The sequence below is a fragment of the Neolamprologus brichardi genome, chromosome 20, assembly GCF_056152115.1.
Source record: "Neolamprologus brichardi isolate AB-2024 chromosome 20, ASM5615211v1, whole genome shotgun sequence".
NCBI lineage: Eukaryota > Metazoa > Chordata > Actinopteri > Cichliformes > Cichlidae > Neolamprologus > Neolamprologus brichardi.
Window position 1 is genome coordinate 1,275,364 of NC_142123.1, and position 20,375 is coordinate 1,295,738.

General features: G+C 40.9%; 2 protein-coding genes across 5 annotated transcripts in view; one reads left to right on the plus strand and one right to left on the minus strand.

Moving 5' to 3' along the window:
• Nucleotides 1-1,026: 1,026 nt before the first annotated feature.
• On the minus strand, nucleotides 1,027-10,022 carry csrp1a (cysteine and glycine-rich protein 1a). Its single transcript, XM_006785689.3, has 6 exons — nucleotides 9,704-10,022; nucleotides 7,277-7,386; nucleotides 5,537-5,705; nucleotides 5,326-5,455; nucleotides 5,149-5,245; nucleotides 1,027-2,000 (listed from the first exon to the last, which is right to left on the minus strand). The coding sequence occupies exons 2-6, from the start codon at nucleotides 7,383-7,385 to the stop codon at nucleotides 1,924-1,926; spliced, it is 582 nt and encodes a 193-aa protein (XP_006785752.1). The 5' UTR covers nucleotide 7,386; nucleotides 9,704-10,022; the 3' UTR covers nucleotides 1,027-1,923.
• Nucleotides 10,023-14,677: 4,655 nt separating this feature from the next.
• Nucleotides 14,678-20,375, plus strand: part of nav1a (neuron navigator 1a) — an 88,051-nt gene continuing 82,353 nt past the window's right edge. For all 4 annotated transcript variants that reach the window (XM_087834247.1, XM_087834248.1, XM_087834249.1 and 1 more), the window contains exons 1-2: nucleotides 14,678-14,806; nucleotides 17,513-17,666. The gene's annotated coding sequence lies outside the window, so the exon portion shown is untranslated. The remainder of the gene's footprint in view (nucleotides 14,807-17,512; nucleotides 17,667-20,375) is intronic.

The window sequence follows — 20,375 nt, forward strand, 5'->3', positions numbered from 1 at the left end:
GAGTTAGCTCACTCAAGTAAAAAGAAAAAAGTATTAAATAAACAAAAGTAGCCAATATCAGAATAATGGATTATAATTACGAGTACATGTTCGTGTTTAATGCTGCCAGTGGTAATTATGGACCTAACTTCATTATTGGTTACCATTTTTTTCCTTCTGTTTATGCTATTCATCTTCAAAGTAACTCGTCACGTAAGTTATCAACGTGACAGCTGTGGAGGAAAGAGCAACATTTTTTAAAAACCGAATTCCACAACAAAGGCAAACAAAAGAGTAGATGGGTTCAGGCTACCATCTCCCTTTGAGGTCGCAGTGCACCTGTAGAAAAACCTGCTAACACACCTTTCTGTATAATGAGTAAACTAAAATGCTAATATGCTTAAAGTGCAATAAGCGCTCATTTATAAGCCTTGAAAGTCCTTATTAGAAACTATGAAATCTCGCGTCTCTGAGAGCTGGAATGTGAGTGGGTGGCATGGCGGATAAAGTTGGATAAAGAGTTCAAACTGCTGAATGACTAATCAGCCGGTTAGTGATCATCACCTTCTGGAAACAATGTCGTTACAAGGTAGGGCTACACGCAAAGATGTCCAATTTGCCTCATCCACAGATTTCACATTAAGAATGAAATATTTACAACTAGTGAAATAAAAATGTATATTTCATTTGAATAACAGATTACATTTTCATAATTTCAGAGCTCCGCCTTAACTTCTCTGTCGAACTTCTGTGGGAAACATCAGTGATGGAATTTGTTGGTAAATTCTTTCTGACATTCTTACGCGATAGATAAGCTTTGTGGGTGGAGTGTATCTGTGATTCCCCCAATTTTACAAGATACTGGACTTACCTGGTCCCAGTGTGTCGCGTGGTGTGAGAGGAATGGATACGATCCTCCACGTGTCATTTCTTGAAACCAAAACAGAAACCACCACCTGTGATACTCGCCTCAGACACAAACCGAGACAAGGAGGCCGAGGAGGCAGTTTCACTTCACTTTGAGCCAATAAACACAATGACACCAAATACATTCTCTCTGTAGTTTATTTATCATCATGCTATTCAGAAAGCATAATTGTGGAAATTTTAGATGGCTGTATAGGTTATCTTGTGATGCTAAAAGGTGATCGTCGGACAAAAAGTGATTTCCGTTGATTGTATGTCTTTTTGTGTGTGTTTGTGTGCTGTTTTTTAATATCTCTGTTTATACTGATAAACAGTCTGCAGTCAGCACCATTTACGAAGGTTTTACATATAAAATAAAAAAGTCATCTGTTTAGCAGGTTTCTTTTTGACATCATTGTACACACTCTATATTCTATAATATAATCAATCCACCTAAAACATCTTTGTATAACTGTTGTGTTATTTGGTGCAACCTCTGCTGCAGTGAGAGTTTTACATTCGTTATTAAAGGATGTATAAAAGTCTGATTGCAGCTTCTACCTCATGACAGAAATATATTTTCTGACTTCAAGTGGCTTGATATCAACCAAGAGAGATGTTTGACACACGTTTCACAGACCAACAAGTGATTTACAACCATTTAAGTACGAACAGTAATTTCGGGCCAAATACCGGAAATCGTTTTTGGCAGGCGATCATTTTTTTATCACAACACCAGGGGTTGCAAGTGTTGAGAGAAAAATTAATTCTTAATGAGAGGACGATAGTTATTTTTGAGTGCAAATCACCCATGCAGTTTTACATAGATATTCATGTTCATTAAATGTGCATATGTAGCAGCACTGCAATAGTATTCACCTGTTTCTATGGGATTATGAAGGTGTCATCCTTTCGACTGTACAGTTTATAAAAGCAGCTTTCTATCAAGCGCGTCTGTGGATATAGGTCGTCTGCCCCCTGCAGGAAGAGCCAGGCAGTGCAGTAATCTGGAGCTGTGCTGCTGAAGATACGCGGTTCCTACTGAGTGTGCGCCAGCGCCCCGGCTCCCAGTCCATAGCCAAATCCTTTGGGACCAAAGTTTTTGCCGTAACAAGCTGTTGAGAACAAAGGTAATGCCATAAGACTCCACACTTTGCCTTCCTCCCATATTAGACAAAGCTCACTGTGGCCTGCTTGGATCAGCTTTGATTTGAGTGTTTGATTTTAATCTGGCAAACATGATATTCCTCGATTGAATTCCTCACAGGGACCACAGTTTCTTCAGGGTTGTTGGTAGAAGGATTTTTGACTTCCCCCTCAAATGTGTTTTAGGCCATGCTGTCTTCTGGATCTACAGACTCGATCACAGATTGAGTTAGCATTAGCCCAAGCTGGTGTGCACCACTTAGCAATGGCCTAAACAAATAAATTTGACATATGAGCAAACTAACGAATATATTGCACCACAGCTCCCATGCTGGTTCTTCTATATACAGACTATTTCATTTGTGCGCCTCTAAATGCCCAGTGTTACTCTTGTGCACCGCTCAAGTGCAGATTCTGTGGCGTTTCGGCCTGAAACATGATATCAGCGTTAGATTTACACCTTTGCGGCTGTTAGAAAGCAGGAATGAGTAAACACTTTAATTCAGCAGTTTAATTCTGAACTGTGTTTGCTGGGTCTCATATTCCTCAGCTACATAGCCCATACTGGGTACCTGAAAAACGTGTTTCTCTGTATCTGCCTATACATGGGGCTGGGTTGACCCAGACACAATAAAGGGGTTAATGTGCCCATATAACAGAATATTGAACTGAAAGGTGTTGGACGCTGGGAGCATTGATAAGCTCCACTATTCATCACCAGTGGGTTCAGTTTACAGTACACACCTACAAGGTATTGTGACAAAATAATAAAAATGAATATGAGCCTGTGATGTTGTGTTAACAACATTGTTGGATTATACACTTGCCGGCCACTTTATTAGGTACACATGTTTAACTGGTCGTTAATGCAAATGTTTAATAAGCCAATCACATGGCAGCAAGTCAGTGCATTTAAGCACGCAGATGTGATCAAGATGACCTGTTGAGTTACTATGGGGAATTTCAGAAACTGCTGATCTGCTGGGATTTTCACACAGCTATCTCCAGGGTTTACAGAGGATGCTCTGAAAAAGAGAAAATATCTAGTGGGTGGCATTTTGGAAGAAAATGCCTTCTTGATGCCAGACGTCCGAGGAGAATGGCCAGACTGTTTCAAGTGGCTAGCAAGGCAATAATAACTCAAATAACTACTTGTTACAACCAAGGACATCTTTCTCTGACTGACTCATTCCTGTCAGCTAATAACAGCACTGAGTGTCGCGATCCTGGGTCTTTTCACCCAACGGTATGAGTTTTAGTTTATTTTGATGTTTATGGTTTAAGTTTAAGTTCATTGGGTTTTCTAAGTTCACTTGTTTATTAGTTTCCTGTTGTGTTTTCAACCCCTGTGTTAAGTCTCTCTTGTCCTTTATAGGTTTCATGTCTTTTGTTGTCAAGTTCACGTTGTCACGTCTGTGTTTCATTATGTTTCCTGTTTTATTTTGAAGAGGTCCCGTGTTCCTGTGTTCAATGTATTCAGCTTTATGTTTCCCCTGTGATGTCGTTATGTTCATGTGTGTCAGCTGTTTCCCCCTGTGTTCCCACTCCCCTCATTAGCCTCCTGTGTGTATTTATGTTTTCTCACTCAGTCTTTGTCAGGTCATCTGTTGTTTCACCGTGTTTGCAGGTCTGTTACTATCAGGGTTTTTCATGTTGTATTTTAGTTCACCTGTTTAGGTTCATGTTTAGTTTTGCATTAGTTTGTCTTTGCCTGTTGTTGTGTCTTTTTATCAGCCTTATTAAACGGCTCGCCTTTTGTTAATATTCAAGTTTTGTTCCAAGTTCGTTCATGTCTGCACTTTGGGTCCACTCTTCACAACACATACACATGCATCAGCAAGACTGTGACACTGAGGCTACTATGTGCAAACACTCAAAATTGATAGAAAATTGAAAACATGTTGTCTATTCTTAATTTCTGCTACAACGTTTGGATGGCAGGGTCAGAATTTGGTGTACATCCTGCCTTTTATCAACAGTTTAGACTGCTGATGGTGTAGTTGTGTACGAGGTAGCTTCTTGAAACACTTTGGGCCCATTAGTACAGCTTGAGCACTGATTAAACACAAACAGCCGACCCAAGTGCTACTGCCCGTCTTCAGATGGCTTCTTTCAGCAGAGTAATTCACCAGATCATCTCAAAGTGGTTCCTGGACATGACAGTAAATTCACTCAAAGGGTCTTTACATTCACCACATCCCAATCTAATAATTAAGTTCAGTTTTGTTTGTGTAGCATGTTATCACAAAAACAGTTACCTCAAGGCCCTTCTTACTATAAGTTAAAGCGCCTACAAAAATAGAGCACTTTTGGTGGTAAACCGGAGATCTGTGTCATGGATGTGCAGCGGACAAATCTGCAGCGACTGCGTGATGCTGCGATGTCATCGTGGACCAAAATCTCTTTCCAGCACCTCGTCTAATCGGTGATGTGAAGAATTCAGGCAGTTTTCAAGGCAAAGTTGGTTCAAGCCATTACTAGCAATGTGTACCCAATAAAGTGGCTGTTGAGTGTTTGCTAGTATTTATTGAAATGAGTCAGAGAGTAATAGATAAAGTTATCTTTTTCATTTAGCACATAACTTGATAGCTATACAGTGCATAGTTTGTGTAATTAATTTGTAATAGGCTTACAGATTTTGATGAAGAGAACCTTTCTGAGTCATTGTTTAACATGTTGCAGGCATGAACTTTGAATCCCAGGTTTAGAGTTCAACTGAAATCATAAAACTTCAACTTTTCTGGGTAACTGCACCGTCTGTTGTGTTCTAGGGTTTATTACAACCCATTCTTACAAAAAAGGAGTTCGTTTTTAACCACAAGCCTCATTTATAAAGACTTTTTTTTTTTTTCAGCCCAAGTTATATATATTTAGTGTTCCTATCACCTATATTATCTGTTTCAGATCCTTCCTGGGCCTGAATGGGTTAGCTTTCCTAGCTTTGCGCCCATGGAAACACATCTTAATTGTGACAGTAAGTCATTGACCCATGGGAAATGTTTGAAGTTTGGACCCAATGTGGAGGTATGTTACACCTGCATTCTTTTTAAAGGCCAGCAGGTGGCAGTAAGTGCTGTTGTCTGGTTTTATAGAAGTCTTTGAAAGTGAGAGTTTTACCTTTGCAGTAGATTTCCCCATCCTTATCAGCTAGTGTGGTTGATTCAAGGCTCTTCCCACAAGTGGCGCATGTAAAGCATCCAGACTTATGCCATGCCTGTAAACATATACAAGCCTCGTTTTAAAGTAGTTGTGTTTTTTCTTGCATGCACTCATATATGCTTGTGTTTTGCTTACACTCCCAGCTCCCATCACTTTCTCAGCAGCGTAGACAGACTTGCCACAGCGAGGGCATTTGTCTGATCCTCCAAACTTCTGAGCTAGCTTGGAGGGGTTTGGGTTGGTGGTAGGACGATGGGGACCGGGTCTGATGGGTAAAGAAGGCAACAAAATGTGGATAAGGAGCCTTAAAACCATCAAAAAGTATGCTTGCCTGTGTGTTACTCACTCTTCAGGTTTAATTCCCAGGGACTCTCCTTTGTCCATGCTGAGGGTTCCTGCTCCTTGGCCATAACCATAGCCTTTTGGCCCATATTTCTTACCATAGCACGCCTTGCAGTAGACTTCATCCATATGAACAGCAACAGTTGTGCTGTCCAAATTCTTCCCACACACCACTGTACAAAGAGACATTATTATTGTTTTGCATACCTTTGTACTTTTGGTTGAGTACTTTCATCTGTTTATAAAGGCTCCCAACTGTTTGCCTTATAAGGAACATTTTGTTTGAAGGAACATGTTCTCATCTAAATTCCATCAAAGGAATGTTTGATTATGATGCAAGAACACAAATAACTCCTCCAAACCCCATGAACCTACATTTCTTTCAAGCTTCAAGATATCTAATTTATCATTATGAAGGATTTACAGTTCACAAGAGATGAATACTTGTATGTGGAGTGGTCTGATGTCTCCTTTTTGAATTGCTGTGAGCATTTTAGCAATCCTGCTAGATTGTATCACTTCCAGGAAATCCTGTTTCCATTACTCGCAGATGCATATTTGCAGTTTTACCAGACAGCTCAACAAACATCAACTTGTTGACCCAAGCTGACCTAAACTACATGTTGGGGATCATAACTGGTGAAGACAAACCCAGCCACAAGTCAGTGTACTCTTAGTTCTGGTCCCAAGCTCGGACAGATGGGGATGCATGCGTCAGGATGGGTATTTGGTATAAAATCGTTGGCAGATGAAATATGCAGGTTGTCAAGAATGATATTTTCTGGGTTAACAACTGCTATCAGTGCAAGGCCAGTAACTATAGTACTTTTGGCTAGGATAGGGTTTGCAAGAGTTCGGGAGAGGTGGAGGCAGATGATTGGCTATGGCAACACCTAAAGGGAAAAGCCAAAAGAAGAAGAACAGCTAAAAGAAAGCTCAAATAGACATTAAACAGTGGTCTTCAGTGTGAGAGCCATCAGTGTCCAAGAAAAAGCCAAAAACAGGAGCACCACTAGGAGCGCAACCTGAACCAAGATGGCGCCAGGGGTTTACTGGGTTCTCCACCTTAAATTCATCGCTGGTAGTTCTACCATCCTGATGCATATTAAGGAGAACATTCAGCATAAACAACCTGAAATGTGCTGCTATTTCTTCCAGGGAGTGACGCAGCGATAACAGGAATGGTCCCAGAGGTTTACAAAAAGCAGGAAACCAATCTAGAAGTCGATAGAGGCCAAAAATACACCGGCGTCCTTTTGGTTTTTTTCATCGGCCTGGTTGCAGACTGTTTTAATCACATTTTATAAAGACACAGGACTCCTCTAGGTTAGTAGACTCTTTGCTAGTGCGACTCCTTGGAAGATAAAAAGGTTTTGTAGTGCTAACACTTAGTCATCAATGTAAATAACTGGATTTTATAAAGCTACAAGACTTTTATATGAAACTGGCTAATCCTGAAATGTTTTTCTCTCTGCAGCTGATCTGAATAGACTCTGGCAGGAAGTTAGAGCGAAAGGGGAACTGATCAGCTTAAGGCTCAGTTTTCAGGAGACACACACACAAAAAAAATTTATAGACCAAGATGTAGTTCAGATATAGCTTAGCCACCCTTATACAGCATTTTCTCTTTGTCTGCACATACACACGACTCATACACATTAGGTTAATATTACATGTGCCTGTAAGATGTGCCAAAAGTTCACTGGGCTCCACAATCACAGGAAACAGCAATCGGTTAACTCACTGCACAGGAAGCAGGATCTATGGAAGCTCCGCCCGTCACAGAGAACCTCTTCTGCGAAGTAAACAGTCTTTGAACAGCGGCCACACTTGTTTCCTCCTCCCAAAGGCATCCTTTAGTAATCCATGTTACACAGACAGAAAAAAAAACACATATTTTGATATGAAATGAAGCTTTTGGTAAAACAGACGGTAGAAACAGCTGGAAATACACTAAAAAGACCTTAAAGGTGCTTTAATGAGTGGAAAGGGCCCTGAATAGAAAAACAGATGAATCAGTGGACTGTTAAATTCCTTTATAGAACCGTCATGGAAATAATTATTGTTTTAGGAAACCCATTTAAACAGCCTTATTTGGTTGCCTGTACATCTGGCTTTGTAAGGCTAGGCCCAAAGACTGTAATTTTGTTCCTGCCAGTTCTTTGTGGTTTCTGTAACGGACAATCAAGCCAGAACTGCAGTGGAAAATTCTAGAAGAGTTCTTTTCTGTAAAAGGGCCAAAAAACGAAAGGTCTCTTTCATTGTGGAAGTTATGCGTAAGCAGGATTTTCTGAGGAATGTTAAAGTTGATGGCATGTGGAAAAACCCTGCCATCCAGTCTGTTTCTGTCCAATGTGCTATTAGCACAACCCTCCCTGTCCATTCTTGCATATTTACTTCCACATTCCTGACCGTGTAAACCCTCCTCCTCCTCTTTCATGGTCATGTCTCACATTTATCATCTACGGCTTTCTCTTCAGCCCGTCACCACAAAGAACCTAATACCTGCAGTTGTGTTTTATACGGCACAAAATATGTCAAAAAAATTGACAACTCCATCAAGGTTAGCTTGTTTTTTCTAACTTAGATTACCTAAGACTTCTGGGCACAATATACAGCATGACTCACTCAGAAATAACAGGCGGTACCACACGGCCTCTGACTCTATTTAAAAATGTTAAAAATAACTTAGTACTTATACTTACTGTGAATATGAGCTCATTTCACTATGATACAGACTCATACAGGCGTGTCAGGCTGCTGGTGCTCGCTGCCTTTTTTGTCCTTGTAAACGCAGTTTCAGTTAAGGGAACTAATGCAGTTTTCTTGGATGTAGCTGAGCCTTTAGAAAACTCTTATTCCAGTTTATAAATTATACGAGTTATTTATACATATCGTGTACAGTCACATGGATTCCTGTGTTAAATTATTCTGCACCCTACATCTTTCATGTAGAATTTAAAAGTGCTACTATCAATGAAAATAATTATAAAAACAGGGCTGTGTCACTGATAATCACTGATATTTGGCTTTGCTTTGCAGCTTTAAGTTGAAGCTCATATTGTAAGTTACAGCTACAACTCTCAAAGAGACCACTGGCACAGCCACGGGAAGTCTAAACTGTAAAGTTTAGGGAAGCAGTGGTGAATGAGAGTTTTGGATGCATACCTCAGAAGAAAGTGAAAGGTCGACATCGTAAATGTTTATATGAGAAAGATGGAGACTAGCTGGTATTTTCAGTATCCTCTCATAAAGGATGGCAGTTTGCATATTTTACAGTCTTGGAATATTCCTCAATTCCACTTAAAGCAGAAATGCAGGGAATGTTTTTGGACCAAGCAGTGATTTTTCAGCTGCCGGCTTTGGAAACTATGACTTGAAATCTCAAATAAATGTCTTCCATGTCAATTTGGAAGCGTGACAAGCAGCAGCATCAGTGGTTAAAAGCTTTTGTTGTTAGCACTGAGCCCGGCTCCCAGCTTCAGGACAGAGTATGTAGATGAGAAGGTTAGGAAAATGCTCGTGGATAATCAAGGCTATCAGTCGTTGCTTAACTTTGTGTGGTGCTGTTGTTGATGCTTGTTCACTGATAGAATGGGACTGATTTGACAGTCAGTTTGACCACAGGAGGGGAAACTCATAGATCTCACTTGATGGATGAAAAGGTTACTGGACACATTAGTTTTCCTTACATATATGTTACGTAAATATTGTATCTGCTAAATGATTTGCATCAGGATGAATTCCAGCTCATGCTGATTGTGGTGGCTTTGCATGTTTAGACCTGCAAGGACGCGTAGATCTGTGTGAGAATGCTTTAGGGAAGGAGCAACAAGGACGGGAAACTCCTACAAATCAGGAAGTCCACTGACAAATTTAATGTGACAGCATGTGATATCTGTGTGATTCAGGCAGAGCGTAATGTTGGTGAAAGTTAGTAGGAACTTGCTGTGCTGTATTTTCTTTATTGTGCATTACTATTCCTCTCTTGCGTTAATGTTTAGCTGCTCACTCTGAAACACTTTGCTGTAACGGAAACGTAAAGGCAGCTTGTGGTATTGTGGTATCATAAGTGTTGCAAGTGTCTTTCCCATCATGCATCAGCAAAATAAGAAATTAGACAGAAGCAAACAGAATCCATAAGAACTCAAAATAAAAAATCATTACTTACTTGCAGCAAGTGGGGCTGTCAGTCAGGGATGATGGGCAGGAAGATCGTTCACAGGTCAGAGCAGCGTAAATGAAGCTGTGTGGTATGTTCAGGAAACCAGCTGTCCACAGTTAGCTTTAAGTATGCAAGAAAAGTCAGTCGTCTTAAAAACCTGATTTGAATAACTTTTACTGTGTTGCTATCCTTAAGGAGAGTGTTGGTGTGCTCCTCTCCGCTTTAACACTGTTCCAGATGTGTCGAAAGGGAGGAGCTTCTGCTGTTGCTGCTTCAGCCTGTAAACTTAGTCTGTGTGGAGGATCAGGGGAGCTTACTCTCCAAGTGAGAGGCAGACACAGTGAGAGCGAGAGGGGGGGTTGAACGGGAGTGATTCAAAAGTACTGGCTCGCACAGCCGAGAGACTTTCTTGTTGATTGCACTCCGTGTTTTGCAACTCTCTTGCACAAGGGCTGCCCTTCAATTTGTCAGACAGCCGCCAACAAACACTGAACCGTGATACTAAACTATGTGAACTTCACATTGCTGAAAGACTTTTATCATGTATAAACATTAGTGTTCCAAACTGTGATCAGGGAGGATATTTCTTCTTGAAATGCAGACAGAACACAGGGCTTTTCCTGGATTTCTTTAAGTTGTAATAAGAATGTGTAAACTGTGCCAGATTATTGTTAATGTTTTAATATGGTGCTTAGCATTTTTATTAAACCAGCACCCAATGTCAGGTTTACCCCACAGCTGCCCTAAATTAACAGTATTAATATTGAGATGTTAAGTTACAGTTATTTACTTGCATTTCTGAACAGAAAAGATTTTGTTTTATTGGTTGAATGTTATGCTTGTCAAATTTCTGACTTTGCTGAGAAATCCAGAGAGCTGGCTCAGTTTTATGCTCAGATTTGAGCATAAAATCATGAATTCGTTTTGTCATTTGCCTCATAAATAACAATGTACGTTTTAGACAGATTTCTAAAATATTTGTGTCTTCGTGTTTTTGTGACATCTCATCTTAACAATCAGTAGATTTCTTACTCTGTTCTACTACCTGCTCACAGGTTAACCTTTAATAGCTAATCAGTTTGAATCCAGCTCTCAGCGTGATGTAATTTCAGAGTGATCCTATTTTATTACCAGAGCATTTAATGACCTTTAGGCACGAGCAGCAAAAGGTCACCCTGATATGCTTAATGGATGAGAAACAACAGAAACAGATGTGAAAATGTGTATATGAAGCATCCAGCTTTAACATGACTTCACGCTACTGCCACCATGTGGTTAAGATGGGTAATATCAGTCGGATGCATTCCTGATTTTAATGTTAGATGCTTTTTGGAAATTTACTGGGTAACGTGCTGTCATTTTCTGGGAATAAGAAGAAAAGGAGAAAGTTTTCAAGGCTTTTTCAAAACTAATCGACTTGTTTATATGATACCCTTCAATGCCCGGGGTGGCACGGTGCCTGTGATGTCGTCATTGTTGCAGTAAAGCAGGGGTGGGCAACTCCAGGCCTCGAGGGCCGGTGTCCTGCAGGTTTTAGATCTCACCTTGGGTCAACACACCTGAATCACATGATTAGTTCGTTACCAGGCCTCTGGAGAACTGCAGGAGCTAATTTAGCCATTTAAATCAGCTGTGTTGGTTCAAGGACACATCTAAAACCTGCAGGGACACCGGCCCTCGAGGCCTGGAGTTGCCCACCCCTGCAATAAAGTGTTTGAGTTAATTTAATAAAAGTTAAGTAGTACAAACAAGTGTTTTAGAGTACCACGGCTGACAAACCTAATAGTATTTTTCTTATTCATATGTGTAGAAGGATTTCCGATGGCTGCAGGTGTGAAAAGCTGCCTTTTAAAACAGTCACAGCATATCTTGTAGTTTAGAAGTAACAGATGTAGATCTTCATGCTATTTTAATGGCTTCTTTTTTTCCCGTTTTTCACAGAGAGACAAACAAACTGCTATAATTACATTACCTCTTCCTCAGCTTTCACCTGCGCACATTAATAATAATAATAATAATGTGGGGTTTCACTCATAATTATGTGCTGAAATTATACATGGCCTAAAGCGAGAGTGTACTAATTTGCAGAAAGAAGCAAAGCTCAAGTGGAAGCCACTTGACATTAAAGTGTGCAAGAGGAGCTCTTTAATGAGCCATTTTCTGTTGGTGGCATTTGGTGCTGGCAGACTCCATGACGGGCAGTGTTAATGAATGCAGTCAGATTCTTTCAGTTCCCCTTTTCCATCAAGCTGAAGTGAAATGGGATTAGCTCAAGCAGCATGCATAGAATAAATTAGACGAATTGCAGTTCAGGACATCAAGTGACAGATTCATTATTGTCTTGTTGTGTGCCGAGTCAGTGCTCATGTCTTCATAGTGCCGCTGACTTCAGGGCAGCCTCGCATCACCACATGAGCAGCATTCTGCAGTTTTCTATATGTTATTTATTATTTGCTTCATCGTTTGGTCATTAACATGTAATACAAATAAGGACAACTGCTGTCTGTATTGTCCCTTATTATAAGTTTACCCTGACACAAGTAATTGATAAACAGCTAACGCCCTCAAGATGAACCCAACAGTATTCAGTGATCTGCAGAGCTGTGACTTCTGGAAAGTGTGTGCATGATGTTGTTGAATCTAACCTAAGACTTTGAAGGTTGCAGTTAGGGCTGCCACAAACGATTATTTTGATAGTCGACTAGTCACCGATTATTTTTGTGATTAGTCGACTAATCAGATCATCACCCATTGGATGTACAGCTTATTGCACCAGCAGCATCTGCTCTTATATAACTATCATTAGATTACAGCTTTAAGTGTTTAAGGTATGTGCTAACTAAAAATAAAGACAAGATGATAGTTTATTAAATTTTAATTAAATGTGCAGATTGTTTCGGTGGAGTTTAATAAACTCAGCCGATTTACTCAAGAACAAATAAAATACTGAAAAAAGCCAAACAATAACATTTTTAAGTTATCTAAGTGACTTATATATCATGTTTAACCTGAGTAGCGAAAGACAGCAGTGGGTTTGAAAACGATTAGCCGGGAGTCCGGTGTTCTCACGGCTCTAGTGAGCCTAGCCCCCGGCTAGCTATCGAGCTAGTGGCTAACAGACGTCTCCGAAAACGTCGGAGCGCTTTTGAAAATATGTGGCGTCTTGATAAACTGAGCAGATATTTGAGGTTTACACAGCTACATTCTCGCCTGAAAATATGTTAAATGTTTATTTTGTGACCCAGAAAGAATAATAAGAGTAATATTAAAACTAACTAGCTGCCACCATTGTTGGAAACTGAGCTGGGCTGCGCTATGAATTCTGGGACACAGCTTCTTCTTCTTCAGGGTTTAACGGCAGCTGGCATCCTTGTACATGCAGTGCTGCCATCTTCTGTTTCAGTCCGTTATTACACTCTTAAATCCTACTACTTATTCCTGCGTCTTTTGTGATCTTACAAAGCTTCAAACGACGAGTCGACTATTAAATTAGTCGTCGACGATTTTGATAGTCAACGTAATCATGAGTAGTCGACTAATCGTGGCAGCCCTAGTTGCAGTAATGTTGCAACATCCACTGATCGTTGTCGGTCATGTAGTGAAAGAACAGCCTTCTTGTTTGTTGTGTTGTTAGACTTTTTGACTTCTCGTTTCTGGTATTTAAATTTTTTTAGTTTCATCAAGAATACAACAGCACGTTGTTGACACTGTAAAAAGAATATAGAGAAAAGATTTTCATTGAACATGCACACCGATTGTGTTACTTTCTTCTGATTCCTCCTCTATGTACCAACCTGATCATAACTTCCTGTTATAAATTTCCCCTGACACATTAAACGAGCAGTGAGGAACATGCAAGATATGGAGAAAAGTTACGATCAGGTGACACGTTTATGTCACAACAGCAGTCACTTCAAGCTTCCTTATATTGTAAGGGGAAGACTAACATAGAGACAAAAGCTATAACGTGCTGAATTTGTTCAGTGAGATCACAGATCGAGTGATCAGTAGAAACTTTCTCGTACAGATTTTGTGTAAAACCAAAAAAGTGTTTGGATAATAGAAAGGTTTTAGACACTTCTTGGTTTCATTTTGTAGACCCAGAGGGAAAGCCCAGTTTTATATGCAGACTGTGTAACTGCAGTGATCCTCAGAGCTTATGTAATGATTTAGCTTTCATTTTTACAGCACCTCTTTTTTTATTTAAGTATTTCAGAGCTTTGAGACATTAAATAAATAATAATAAAATATAGGTAATGCATGTCATATTTATTACCATATTTAACAATAAAACATAATATTAGCAGGTCTGCTTTGATTCAGCACCTTTACTAAACCTTCTGGCGTTGTGATTTACAGCTTTTCCACCAGTTAGACTTTGCTTGAACTTGCTGGTCTCAAACTAACATACTGTAATATGAAGATGATGCTCTGCCACCATCTAGTGGCAATCATGCATTCAGACAAAGCAGAGTCATAAATACAGTAGGAACGAGCTCAGATGCTGAAACACTGTTCTAATTAGACGCTGTGCAAACTTTCACAGAGAACTATGAACTTCCCCTCAGCTGCAATAGCTGTTTTTCTGTTTTTCTGTTTTTCTGCTTTTCTGTTTTTCTGTTTGCACTTCCTTCTTTTGTTTTTCTTAATTTCATTTGTCTTAGTCAAGCTGCCCATCTGAGGCTCCGTGTTCCAGACAGCACGGGGTCAACATGTTAGAGCGGGCCCCCCTCCCACCCCACCATATGCCCCTCAGGGTGACAGTGACACAAGTGTCCCATTGTCATAACAGCGTCTGTCAGGGTCTGTCTCTCGGGGGGGGGGATACATGCCTTGGGGAACATCAGAAGATTAGCCGTGACATTAACCCCCACCCAAACACCCATCACACACACACGCATATGCACGCACACATGCATCAATGCAGATGGCTGCACACTCCTACCCATAATCCTCAGTCACAAGTCACTTCCCGTTTCATGATGAGACAAAGCAACAGATCATGTGTTTGTTTTTTTCTGCTTTTGACTGAATTTGTTGGAGAAGTTTCGCACACTTGAATCTTTTCTCTCTGTAGCTGGAAAGCAAAGGAGCAACCGTGGCATTAAAGTGAGTATTTGGAGGTCAGCAGTTAAGTGATTGTGGTCTAAAGCATGAAGGGAATGCTGTAGTATGTGCCTGTAGTAGGAGGGAGGGGGGACGTGTGCAGTATGCATGTGTTCTGATAGCAAACATCCAGCTATTGTGCTTGGTTTTCATTATTTATGCATCTCTCTAGCATACAGAGCCAATTCTTGATCAATATGTGATCAGCCATAGAAGGCTCAGGTTGTATTTTCAAAACAAGACTATAAACAACCCAACAAACCCCAAAGTCTCACCCATAGTTAGAAACTCTTAAGACGTAACCAATAACTGAAGCTGATCCATAAGCTACTTTGTAAAAGGGAAGGATGGGATTCTGAATTTGTTGCATGTCACAGTCTTCATTAAATATGCAGCACTGGCTCTTATAATAGTGGGTCGAACTCGGCTCAGCAGAAATATGAGCTGAGATGCAGAGAAAGGCACAAATGTGGACTGATGATTACAAAAGGTAACAAACGTAGAATGATCACAATAAGAAGTGCCTTTTCTGATAAATTCATAAGAGTTTGTAAAGATGACCAGAGAGATGTTGCAGTAAAATGACGTAAACCAGCAGTGATTTAACCGCATTTGTCTCTCTGTTGATGTGAGTTTAATTCGAGTAGACCTCCTACTGTCTGATGAGATTTTTATAGTATTGAAAAGAGAGTTTCAGGCATCTGGGATGTTTTTGTGATGTTACTCTGAGTTTGTCACCTGGGAAAAGATGCGAGGAAAGGGTTTACTCTGCACATGCTTCTCCATCACACCTCCTCCTGCTCTTCTTTCCTCGCCTTCGTTCTCATCACTTATTTCTCACTCTGTCTCGCCTCTTTTCATTAGAAGCGTGGGACAAATTAGAGGAGTGATGGATGAGCTGCCCTCCTCCATGATGCCGGTTCATTCAGGCATGCACACTGATATATAAACAGATATAGAGGGCGCATGTGTGTCTATGTTTGTGCCCATTTGTGTGATTATGTGTGTTTATAGTGACGTGCACATTCTCATTGGGCGTCAGAAAATCTATCATTAAGGTGGCACTTTTTTTTTTTTTCCTGTCATCCTGATTTCCATGACCACCAATTAGATCTAGAAAGCCAGATGATGGGTTTAGGCTTCTCACATTTGTGGCTACATCTGCTTAATTACCATGTATTACTCACACTATAGAGGCAGCCGTGATTGCGCTCGCACAGACACACAAACCACACTCATCCGGCTAATGGACCAGCCGGGTCTTTGCTAGCTGGGCTTATATTTCACCGAGGGGGAGGGAGGGAGGGAACGAAGCCAACAGGTCCATTATTGAGAGAGAGCATCATAGACAGACAGGGGGGAGAGAGGCTGGGATGAGGGGAGGAAAAAAGGAGGTGGGGATACGGCTGCAGGCGTACTGCGGCAGCAGCAGAGCGGCATGACGTGATAGGGGAGTAGAATGACGGACACACAAACACACACTCATGCTTGCAGCTCAGAGCCAGAAAAAGTAGAAAGAAGCTAAGGCAGGGATCGAGCCAGCCGCGCTCTGCAGCATACAGATCGGACTCCAACTGGAGACTGAAGCAGGTGAGTGAAGGCTCGTGTTTACTTTAGTTAATATTTCAGATCCTTCTCTTATTCTAAGTATATTTTTCTCTTGTTTCCTGATGAATCTGTTCTCTTGCTGAACATATTTCCTGTTGATTCTAAAAGCGCAGAGTTACTAAACTCTAATGTGAGGACTATGTTCATGGTGCTGTGACAGTTAGAAAAATAAGGGAGAAAAGACGGGCCAGTGAAGAGGATTACAATAAACGAAAAGAAAGAGAGCAGGAGTATCTAAAGGATGAAATGATTGGCAGTTGACCTGAGTCAGCAGTTTGGATGTATGACTCAGTAAAGCATGTGTAGTATACATATTGTAGCGTGTGGTACATTTGTTTGATGTTGAGAAGAATGGAGGCAAACTGCTTCTCCCATGGTGATATTTATATTGTCAGTAGTCGGGTTATATTTTCTCCTGTTTACTTTGTGGGTGTTTGTACCCCGACTTCTATAATAAGAGCATGTGCAGAGGACGTGTGTTAGACTTTTTTTATTTAAAGGAGTACAGCAGCTATCCTCATACATTAAATGCTTACAGAACCCATTTTATCACACCAGGTCCCAGCGAGGCTCATTTACTGTCCCAGTGCAATTTGGAGGTTCGAGGTTCGGAGCTGACTTTGTGCTGTGGGATTTCTGATGGTGACACATTATGTGTCATTTTGGGTAACTTCATGCCAAATACATTTCCATTTTGGTCCAATGAGTCATGACAACATAAACACTCTTCAGTTCTTGTGTGTATGTGTGTGTGGTCCAGGTAGTCCTCACAGTGTGTGAGCTTAACTCTGTTTACGCCGTCACATAATGATCGTGTGTTTCTTTTGTCTTATAATGGGGACGAAAGCTGTTCCCCGCAGTGTAAAACACGATACTTTACCACGAGAGCGTGCTGTTTAGAGTAAGCCTCCAGAAAATGAATCTAGGTCAGTGTAATGCCCTCTGAGGTCGTAGATTCGTGACTGTGTTCTTTGAATCTGCCAAATGACATTTTTTTTCCTTTTGGCGAGAGGTTAGAATCAAAGAAAGTCACTTTGAAAATGAGTCACCTCGAAAGACAGGCCCCTGATTGGCTGAATGTGTCATTCCTGTTTGTTCAAGCTTCCTGTCTTGGTGAATGGTGAGGAGCTGTGAACCAATGAGAGAGCAGCGGTGAGGATGCAACTGTGATCCAGGAAAAAACAGCCCATTGTTCCTGGGACGTCAGAGAAGTGTGACCTGCTTCTGGACGGTTAGCCCAACGGCGCACTGACAGGTAAGACTCTCGCGTGACACAGCAGAGCCTTGAAACTGAATCATATGTTCTTTCTGAGCTAAAAATATTGCCACGTTTATCTTATGATGACTTTCTTTTAAGAAAACTGCCTTCTCAGGAATTTGTTGTACCACTGGGTGTCACTAGCTTCTCTGCTCCACGGCAGGACTTTACTGCTGTTGTTCTGGCTGCTGTCATAGTGGAGGTGATTAATTCAATGTACTGTAGTTTCCAGCCTGTGTGACACACAGGCTCTGCTGATGCCCTTCACAGACAGAGAGGCCTGTGTTACCAACTCATGTATTGATTTTGTGATGAGTCAGAGGGTGTTCATCACAAGGGTGAGTGTGCATGTCTGTGAGAGAGGATATGCATGCTTTTCTCATAAGATATAGAGTAACTCAGGTCAGCCACAGGCGGCAATGGGGAAGCTGAGCTAAATCAGTGTAATGTTATTAAATTACACTGTGAACATGTAGCATAATGCCGGCTGCAACGCTATCCTTGTTCTTCTGTCCTTCAGGAGAGCACAAACCTGATATGGCTGATGTTTCTGATAAGTGTAAAAGATGCTATTAATAAGCCTGCATAATTCACCTCGCAGCTATAATTAATGATAATACGGGACTGTAATGAATGAGACGCTGTGTTCCTGCAGTTGCAGACAGTAGCCAGTAGATGTCAGCACCACCCTGGCAGAGTGAAGAGAGACAGTAGTTGGTCCATGCAGCAACCCACACAATAACTACACTGATCTGTAGCAAACCCCAATTTCTCTGTAGGCTTCTGCACTGTGTTTGCGTCATAGTACAAACACGATGATGTCCTAATAAACCTTTTATTTATTTCAGCTGGTTTAAGTATGAAAGCTAAATCATGATGTCAGCCCCGAGGCCGGGTCTGTGACTAAAGACACAGTGACTGATAGTGATGGCAGATTTTGTCTCACAATAAGATATGTAATTATGTTTTTAGCTATTAAAGTGCTGTTTCCAAATGCTGTGAATCTGGAAAAATATAAAACTAAGGTGAAGCTTTACAAACATGTACAATGAAGCTGATTCTGATGCTAAAGAAACGCTAACTGTCAAACTAATCAGCAGCAATATAAACATCCTTAAAAGCTTCATGTTTTTGCGTTTGCACGTGCCTCAAACAGTAAAAATAAAAACGCTTCTTAAACCAAACTCAAACTAATTCCTTTAGACATCACATGGAGTTAGACGTACAGTGAAAGGAGCCAACAGACGGTGTATTGTAAAGTTTTTATGTGACAGGATGACACAGAACAATCTTTGAAGCCTGTAAGTCTGAACACATGACAAATACAATGTACCCAACACATGTGACGCTTGTGCTACAAAATATCCTATAATAACATAACTGAAAGAAATCAAACTAAACTAGATTATTTTTCCCCCTAACTTACAGCTGTTTGTTTCAGTCACCTTATTTGTATTTCCTTCTTTTACACACACACACACACCCCTCAGGTATTCATATCTTGTGGTGACATCTAATTGACATAACACTTTCTCTAGCCCCTTACAATAAACCTAACCCTTACTCTAAACCTAACCTTAACCTTATTGTAACCCTGACACTAAAACCACATTTTGAGTGTAGAAAAATGCCTTCAAATCAGGATTTTGGTCCCCACAAGTATAGTAAACTTCCCCTTTTTAAGTCCCCACAAAGATATGAACACACACACACACACACACACACACACACACACACACATCACCATGAGCAGCTGAGCCCCTGTATGTTCTTATACAGCCTGCAGAAGTGTTGGTGTGACCCCGGCATATCCCCAAGGGAAATTCAAATTTTCATACAGATAGGCATCGAGTCAGCCCACACCTGTGCTCCTGGAAATCCAGCAGGACCTATAGCAGACAGAAAGAAATTCTGATGCTCATTTTCTGTCTGGACCTCCCAAGAGATGGAGTGTGTGAGGAAGACGTACAGAAACAGACAATGAGGAGGGGGAGGAATTTGTAGGGAGTAATAGGGGAAAAGGAGGATGGATGATCACATCTGTCTCTGTTTACCTACTGCTGCATCACTGCAGCTGTACGCTGCTGCGCAGGCCTACATTAGCATCAATCAAAATACCGCACAGCTCTTAGTTGCTTGTCTTAGCATGTCTGATTCTATAAGTAGGTGGGAGGAAGGCCTCCTGCAGAGAATCCGTCCTTTTTCTTCATCGGAGTTTCAAGCTGAAGCAGTCACTCTTTCTCCTGCTTTTCTCAGACTGCTGGAAATGTGTGTCTGAGTGATCCACATGACACTGTGTGCAATGCTGTGATTAGATGCACTGTCAAATAATCCAGCACTTTATCCTTGTGACTTTGACGGCTTAATTTGATACATCAATGCTTCGCTAAAGACAGCTTCCCACAAAGTCTTCTGGCAGCAAAAGTTTTGCTGTTTAAGACGGGGCAAGTAGGGCTAAGCATTAAATCTCTAGTATATTTCTAAGTATGTCTGCGTTTGTGTGTGTAATTATAATACACACGCTCAGACCATTTTTTAAGTGCAACTAGGAAGAGAATCTAGAGTGAATTTGTGCATGTATGAACATTTCAATATATGCACTCACTGGACATTTTATTAGGTAAACCGTGCTAGTGTTGAGTTGCTCCCCCTTTGGCCTTAAGAACAATCGTCAGTCTTCCTCTTATAGATTCAACAATGTGCTGG